The sequence below is a fragment of the Tachypleus tridentatus genome, chromosome 7, assembly GCF_004210375.1.
Source record: "Tachypleus tridentatus isolate NWPU-2018 chromosome 7, ASM421037v1, whole genome shotgun sequence".
Taxonomy (NCBI): Eukaryota; Metazoa; Arthropoda; class Merostomata; order Xiphosura; family Limulidae; genus Tachypleus; species Tachypleus tridentatus.
Window position 1 is genome coordinate 115,728,266 of NC_134831.1, and position 9,307 is coordinate 115,737,572.

The 9,307-nt window shown below is 34.3% G+C and overlaps 1 protein-coding gene across 1 annotated transcript in view; it reads left to right on the forward strand.

Moving 5' to 3' along the window:
• LOC143257785 (pyruvate dehydrogenase protein X component, mitochondrial-like) overlaps positions 1-7,720 on the forward strand; it is a 32,290-nt gene extending 24,570 nt beyond the window's left edge. The window contains exons 7-8 of the mRNA XM_076516818.1: positions 6,098-6,185; positions 7,515-7,720. Coding sequence (XP_076372933.1) covers positions 6,098-6,185; positions 7,515-7,720 — 294 coding nt within the window. The remainder of the gene's footprint in view (positions 1-6,097; positions 6,186-7,514) is intronic.
• Positions 7,721-9,307: the final 1,587 nt, after the last annotated feature.

The window sequence follows — 9,307 nt, forward strand, 5'->3', positions numbered from 1 at the left end:
GGAAAATGGTGTAGAGTACAGTCATATAATAATAAAGAAAAACGTTTTCATTTCTTTTGACCACAAGTCTTACAACTTGTTTTCACAAATTAACGACAGGTTTAAACAATGCACGCATAATCACATCTCACGCTCCCAGTACTTCACTGAAACACAAGTTTATTATCTTCAGTGTATGCAGCAGACACAACCTGCTAATACAATAATCAATCAACAAAAAAGCATTCACTATCAATCACGCCACATTAAAAAACTCCCTCTAGCCAAAAAACAAAATATAGACATCTAAATAACAGAAAAAAAAAAAACACATAGCTAACAACATTGCATACAACTATTTGATTAATTGTATTCCTAGTTATAAGTACACTGTACGTCTGAGGGATGTTAACTAAGTACTTTTCTCTATAAAGTTTCAGTTGACAACGACGCTGTTTACAATTGAAAAATCAACAAGTAGTGAACTTGCAGAAAAGAGAAAACTGTTACACTTTCTTGAAGTTATTTATCTATCTATCTCTCTCGTCAAATTTATTTTAATTCAAATTAGTCATTCGTTCCTGCTTTGTTTGTTTGTTTGTTTGTTTGGAATTCGCACAAAAGCTACTCGAGGCCTATCTGTGCTAGCCGTGCCCTAATTTAGCAGTGTAAGGCTAGAGAGGAAGGTGGCTAGTCATCACCACCCACCGCCAACTCTTGGGCTACTCTTGTACCAACGAATGGTGGGATTGGACCGTCACATTATAACGTCCTCACGGCGAGCATGTTTGGCGCGACTCGGGCGCGAACCCGCGACCCTCAAGAGTACAGAAGCGCACGCCTTAACGCGCTAGGCGTATGCCACATGCCCTCGTTTCCTGCCACAGATATAAACAGTCAGAGTAACCTCAGTGTGAAAAGGAATTGATAGTTGAAACTCTGTGGTTTTACTGAAGACTGGAATAAGCTTTAGATTTACAAAAATAGATGTAGACACAACAACAAAATGGAAGTAACAAACTAAAAAAAAGTAAATCCTCTTTGTTTTCACCAGTACATAGAAAACCAGTTGAATGTGTGAACATGAAACGGACGTTGAGCAAATATAGTGCTCCATAATAACTTAACAAAAAACCTATCTTGTTATTATGCAATTTAAATAATAAAACACATGTCTCTACTCAGACAGACGCTTTTCATATTTAAAGAAAAAAATGTATTACTAGACGACGTTTCCATTCAAAAATGTATCGCAAGAAAACATGTATCATTTACACGGTATGTCAGTGGAAGAGTGTATAGTAAAAACAGTGTACTATTTACACGGTATGTCAGTGGAAGAATGTATTGTAAAAAAATGTACTATTTACACAGTATGTCAGTGGAAGAGTGTAGTAGTAAAAACAGTTTACTATTTACACGGTATGTCAGTGGAAGAGTGTATAGTAGTAAAACAGTGTACTATTTACACGGTATGTCAGTGGAAGAGTGTATAGTAAAAACAGTGTACTATTTACACGGTATACGTCAGTGGAAGAGAAATGTATTGTAAAAGCAATGTACTATTTACACGGTATGTCAGTGGAAGAATGTATTGTAAAACAATGTACTATTTACATACGGTATGTCAGTGGAAGAGTGTATAGTAAAACAGTTTACTATTTACACCGGTATGTCAGGGGAAGAGTGTATAGTAAAAACAGTGTACTATTTACACGTATGCTCAGTGGAAGAGTGTATTGTAAAAGCAATGTACTATTTATTAACGGTATGTCAGTGGAAGAGTGGCATAGTAAAACAGTGAACTATTTACACGGTATGTCAGTGGAAGAGTGTATAGTAAAAACAGTGAACTATTTACACGGTATGTCAGTGGAAGAGTGTATAGTAAAAACAGTGTACTATTTCAACGATATGTCAGTGGAAGAGTGTATAGTAAAAAACAGTGTACTATTTATTAACGGTATGTCAGTGGAAAGTGTATAGTAAAAAAACAGTTAATACTATTTACACGGTATGTCAGCAGGAAAGAGTGTATAATAAAAACAGTGTACTATTTTACAAGGTATGTCAGTGGAAGAGTGTATAGTAAAAAACAGTGTACTATTTAACAGTATGTCAGTGGAATAGTGTATTCTAAAACAGTGTACTATTTACACGGTATGTCAGTGGAAGAGTGTATAGTAAAAACAGTGAACTATTTACACGGTATGTCAGTGGAAGAGTGTATTGTAAAAAACAGTGTACTATTTACACTATTATATCAGTGGAAGAGTGTATTGTAAAACAGTGTACTATTTACACGGTATATCAGTGGAAGAGTATACAGTAAAAAACAGTGTACCATTTTACACGGTATGTCAGTGGAAGAGTGTATTGTAAAAAACAGTGTACCATTTACATAACTGTATGTCAGTGGAAGAGTGTATAGTAAACACAGTGCACCATTTTTACACGGTATGTCAGTGGAAGAGTGTATTGTAAAACAGTGTACATTTATCGGCGGCTGTCAGTGGAAATAGTTGCATATTAGTAAAACAGTAAACGCTTTACACAGTGTTTGTATGTCAGTGGAAGAGTGTATTAACAAAAACAGTGCACCATTTATACTATGTCAGTGGAAGAGTGTATAGTAAAAAACAGTATACTATTTACAACGGTACGTCAGTGGAAGAGTGTATTGTAAAAAAACAGTGCACTATTTACGGTATGTCAGTGGAAGAGGTACAGTAAAACAGTGTACCATTTACACGGAATGTCAGTGGAAGAGTGTATAGTAAAAAACAGTGCACTATTCAATAACGGTATGTTCAGTGGAAGAGTGTATTGTAAAAAACAGTGAACCATTTTACACCCATGTCAGTGGAAGAGTGTATTGTAAAAACAGTGAACCATTTACTAACGGTATGTCAGTGGAAGAGTGTATTGTAAAAACAGTGTACTCATTTACACGGTATGTCAGTGGAAGAGGTGTATAGTAAAAACAGTGTACTATTTACACGGTATGTCAGTGGAAGAGTGTATTGTAAAACAGTGCACTATTTACACGGTATGTCAGTGGAAGAGTGTATTGTAAAAAACAGTGAACCATTTTAACGGTATGTCAGTGGAAAGTGTATTGTAAAAAAACAGTGCACCATTTAATTACCGATATGTCAGTGGAACAGTGTATAGCAAAAAACAGTGCACCATTTTAATAACGGTGTGTCAGTGGAAGAGTGTATAGTAAAAAAACAGTGCACCATTTTATTAACGGTGTGTCAGGGGAAAAGTGTATAGTAAAAACAGTGTACCATTTAACAACGGTATGTCAGTGGAAGAGTGTATTTCTAAAAACAGTGTACCATTTCATTAACTGTATGTCAGTGGAAGAGTGTATAGTAAAAAACAGTGAACTATTTTATTAACGGTATGTCAGTGGAAGAGTGTATGCATAAAAACAGTGTACTATTTACACGGTATGTCAGTGGAAGAGTGTATTCTAAAACAGTGTACCATTTATTAACTGTATGTCAGTGGAAGAGTGTATAGTAAAAAACAGTGAACTATTTACACGGTATGTCAGTGGAAGAGTGTATAGTAAAAAACAGTGAACCATTTACACGGTATGTCAGTGGAAGAGTGTATTGTAAAACAGTGTACCATTTACTACACGGTATGTCAGTGGAAGAGTGTATAGTAAAAACAGTGTACTTTTCACTACGGTGCTGTCAGTGGAAAGAGTGTATTAGTAAAAAACAGTGTACCATTTACACGGTATGTCAGTGAAGAGTGTATTGTAAAAAACAGTGTACCATTTACACGGTATGTCAGTGAAGAGTGTTTTGTAAAAAAACAGTGTACTATTTACACGGTATGTCAGTGGAAGAGTGTATAGTAAAACAGTGAACTATTTATTAACGGTATGTCAGTGGAAGAGTGTATTGTAAAAAACAGTGTACCATTTACACGGTATGTCAGTGGAAGAGTGTATTGTAAAAACAGTGTACCATTTTACACGGTATGTCCATGGAAGAGTGTATAGTAAACACAGTGTACTATTTACACGGTATGTCAGTGGAAGAGTGTATTGTAAAACAATTGTACCATTTATTACGGTATGTCAGTGAAGAGTGTATTGTAAAAAACAGTGTACTATTTACACGGTATGTCAGTGGAAGAGTGTATAGAAAAAAACAGTGAACCATTTACACGGTATGTCAGTGGAAGAGTGTATTGTAAAAAAACAGTGTACTATTTACACGGTATGTCAGTGGAAGAGTGTATTGTAAAACAGTGAACTATTTAACTGTATGTCAGTGGAAGAGTGTATAGTAAAAAACAGTGAACTATTTACACGGTATGTCAGTGGAAGAGTGTATTGTAAAACAGTGTACTATTTATACGGTATGTCAGTGGAAGAGTGTATAGTATAAACAGTGTACTATTTACACGGTATGTCAGTGGAAGAGTGTATAGTAAAAACAGTGTACTATTTACACGGTATGTCAGTGGAAGAGTGTATTGTAAAAACAGTGTACTATTTACACGGTATGTCAGTGGAAGAGTGTATTGTAAAAACAGTGTACTATTTACACGGTATGTCAGTGGAAGAGTGTATAGTAAAAACAGTGTATCGTTTGTTTGTTTATAAGATAAACCATGGATTATCTTCACTAAGCCCACCATAAGTCCGATTTTTAGTATTATAATTACACTGACTTACCGCTGAGTCAGTGGGGTGATAAAGTACATCACTGATCACTGTATTGTATTATGTATATAATATATACATTAAGTGTATCACTCATTACACAATACACTGAGAAACAGTATGTCACATGTTTGACTGGAAGGGTGTACTGTACAAAGAGAATGTCACTGGTACAATGTACCGTACAAACGTTGACCTGTTTGCCCACAAACCCTAGAGAAAATCACTTTTATTTGTTCTTAAAAGCCATGTAATGAAAATAATAAAGTTGTGGTAATTAGCTGGGAAATCACTCCAGCTGATCCCGGGGTTGTATATGGGTAGAAACTCCTTTAAAACAATTTTATACTCTGTTTTTAAAAATAATTTAATAAGATAATATATATAACAAAACTAAAACATTTTAGGCCAACTCGGAGTTCGATCCCTGCAGCGGATACAGGGCTAATTCCCTTTCGTTGAGCTTTTCTAGCCTACTCAGGCTAAACTTGTATTCAAGAGATCCATTTTTGCTTCCTTAGTAATTTTGTGTTGCATTATTGTCGAATACATGTTCATTATATATTTTATAATTGTTGTTTACTTTTGATCCATTGTGGAAATAAGATTAACCACAGAATTGTCTTGTCTGGAAATAACTGAACATTTGCAAAGAAAGTAAAATGGATTACGGTTCCAAGCAGTAAGCTTCCACTATAAAAGAACTTTTGTTATGTTCGTGTTTTTACTGAATGCAAGTCTAAAGAGGTTATAATTTCATTTTATGGGTCGTTATTTAGGTGACATTTGGTTTGTTTGTTTTTTTAATTTCGCGCAAAGCTACTCGAAGACTATCTGCGCTAGCCGTCCCTAATTTAGCAGTGTAAGACAAGAGGGAAGGCAGCTAGTCATCACCACCCACCGCCAACTCTTTTACCAACGAATAGTGGGATTAACAGTCACATTATAACGCCCTCACGGCTAAAGGGCGAGCATGTTTGGTACGACCGGGATTCGAACTCGCGACCCTCGGATTACGAGTCGAACGCCTTAACACACTTGGCCATGCCGGACCCGTGACATTTGGAATAATGCGTTTAGTCTTGGGGATCCTTAACTTCGGAAGGGCATTGACTTGTTGGAAGAGGTTCAAATAATGGTTATATGAAATTGTTCCTCAAATGGAGGAAGTTGTCATATGAGGAGAGATGGAACCTCTTTAACTGTTATCTCTTGACAAAACATGAGTTATGGTGATGTGATTAAGGCATTTAAAATAAGGCTGTAGATGTGTCATCTTTTCATATTTAACAGGAACTTGAAAATAAGGCTGTAGATGTGTCATCTTTTCATATTTAACAGTGAGAACAGTAGAACTTGGGTGACACAAATATAAATTTTGGCAGAGTGGGAATCATCTTCAGCTCAGTTTTATTTTTCAAATAGGATGGTTGGCCTTTGGAACGGGTTACCTTCGGGTGTAATGGAGGCAGTATATTTAAATGCGTTTTAGAAAGCATAATTAATGATAAGGGTTAGCTTTAAGTTTCTTTCAAATTTGTTTATTTCAAAAAATAGAACAATCGAGATGGACTAATAGGCCCCATGTTATCACAAAGTATTATTTTAAAAACATCTAACGTAGTTTTCTTTCTTAATGCGGTGAAAGACTGGATTTTCCAATAATACAGTTTTAGCTAAAACTAACGTGGTTATCTCCTGATTAATAAACCTTGAGTACCAAAACGTACCTTTTAACTGAAACACATTTAGCTCACAAAGAAAAGCTGGAGTTCTAAAGCCATGTTGCTCTCCTTATATTGAAATAAATTGGAATTTCAAAGAATGTACTTTTAGTTTAAAGTAATCTGGTTTCTCCCAATAGATAGAAACATAATACACAAAAGAGAATCGATCATTTTAATCTATCATTTTTTTGTTCTAATAATGAGGATCAAAACCACAAAGAATACTCAACATTGTTATTTCTTCAGCTTAAACATATTTGCGAAAATTGGGTAAAACATATTTCATTCTTTACAGATAATCAGATAAAGAAAAAAATTTAAATTTTGGGTGAATGATAATGTAAGGTTTAAAACGACAATGTGTCGAGTAGGATATGTTAAAACGATTTTAATACGTAAATCAGCAACTCAATTGACAACAATAGCCAATATAAAGTCGCGATGGAACGTAGTTCCATGATTACATGCTGCTATTGTTTGATGTTTCGTTGGTTGTGTAATATCCTTTACAAAACAGAATATTCAAACACTCAAAACATACAGACGTGTTTAGATCGAATATTTACATTTCTCAAGACAGGGATATACCTTGTACTTCATGTCTACTGAAAACAAAAAGAAATATGAATTAACTTGGGGTACCAGAATCATTCAGAAAGAGACTTTAAAAAAGACGTACCTCAGTGTTGGTAAACAAAGTGCAGCGCTTTGTAACTGATGAAAGTCGACGAACATAAAGATCAATGGCGATAAAAACACAACGTCACGGTATTCGACACTATTTTGCAGTGCTTTTGTAAAGATACACGGTCGTTAGACAAATCATTGCCTGACTTAGCGACATGGAGAATAACAATGTGCCACACAGCTAAACGAGTTTTAGGTTTTACTAAAGTAATAATAAAAATCTGAAGTAGTCGTAAGACTGTGAAGTAGGGACATCGAGAGAAGCACCACCTAGTTGTTTAAAGAAGAACAAAATATAATATAGTAATTGTTCACATTAAGTAATATAATGAGTATAAAAAGTTAAGTATTGAACACAATCCGCCATGTTACTTTATAAATCCATACTCATAGAATAAAGAATACTCTTTCTTCTTTTTTTTTTCCAGTTGAGATGAATTTCTCAGAGAGCGAGATTACAGGCAGATTTCGAAGTGACTACGCCACCACACGGAAAGGTTTTCTCTTCGTCGTGACGCAGGTTGAATGTTCACAGGAGACGCTGTTCGTAAATAAATCAGACGTGGAAAATTCTTCGGAATCAGACTCAAACAAATACAAGATATTAACTGAAATCAACACGACTTCAACCTAGTTTACAGCTGAGGAAGAGTAAATACGAGTTGGTCTTACTTGAACCTACACAGAAGTTCATTTAAACATTTTTCTCAGATTATGATCCACACATACAAATACTTAAGATGGAATTTCTATTAAACCTTTTACTCTTGTTCATTTGATTTAGTTTTTATTTTACTGGGATTTTCCGTGTAACTAGTAATCTTAAATGAAATTTGATACAGTTTGATACGACCACTAATTGCCATACAGTACACCAGAACGATAAATGTATCTTATGTTTTTCAAATACATAGTAAAGTGTATTCGTGCAATGATTGAATTAAGTTGATATGTCACCATATTTTTATTTCAGCTTATCGGTAGTAAATGTTTTATTTATTCATTATTAAAAAGGACTTTGATCCCTCTATCACTAACTGTCCTTCTGATGTTTGATTATTGAATATTATTGTGCTTTTGTTGGTATATCTTTAGATCAAATAACTTTATGTAAGATTGGAAAACTTTTTACAGTTCTTAGTCACAGCAGAACAATTTTGAGAGTCTCACGTTATATTATTTTTGGTGGTAAAGTTGGAAGTTTCAAACAATGTACTCATTATAATTTATTATAGGTTTGTAACGTTTGAATAAGAATTTAAACTTTCATTTCTTTCTCTGAACCTATTGCGTGAGGGAACAGTTCAGATGCAAGGACTCATCAGTGGTCAATATTCATGTTGAGGAATCCAACTGTTTACATAAAGCTGGACAAAACAAAAATTCACTTGATTCGTGAGATGACAAGTCTTCCTTGGTTCACTTGCTTAAAATTAAATCTGAGTGTTGATGGCCACTGTGTGTTAAAATAATGAAGATTTAACACTTGAGGGACAGAACCCCCAAATATGAAATTGTTTTATTAAAGGCGATATATAAGCTGTTTTTGTTCTTTTAATGTAAAAGGTTGTCAAACTGAACCAATTTATCTGAAACGTTTAAAAATACATGTTCTAGCATACTATACCCATTCTTCAAAGAATGTTTCCTCCTATTGTTTCTTTCGCTAAAATTGGTCATTACAACACATTCAGTATTATAAATTGACGCTTCTTATTATCACTCCCACATCTATTGTTTATATCTATTGAAATCTAATATCACAGAGTTAAATATACTGAAGTGAAAAGCTACTTTATCATGAATATTTACAAAATCGCTTAAAAGTAATTGTTTCACAAAGGAATAAAGACAACAAAGTTTAATTTCGAATGAAACTCTTCACAATTTATAATCCTAACGCTTAGTTGATAATCTATGTGTAACTGTGAAAATGTGTTCTGTCAGGTTTAGGCTTAAGATACTTGAAACTGTAAATATGTCGTCACGTATTTTTAGAGATATATTACACAGTAATAACAAGTACTGCACTGTAGAAATTTAGTCGTATTCACTGCAAAAGGTCACATTGTTGTTATCGTCTGTTGTATATCCTAACACAAATTTCTTTTTACAGTTTGATTAAATAAATACTAGTACATATAAAAGTCTCGTGAGTTTTTAGTACTAATTATTGAACACTAGGGTTTTGTTTAACTCAACAAGCTATTCAAACATAACA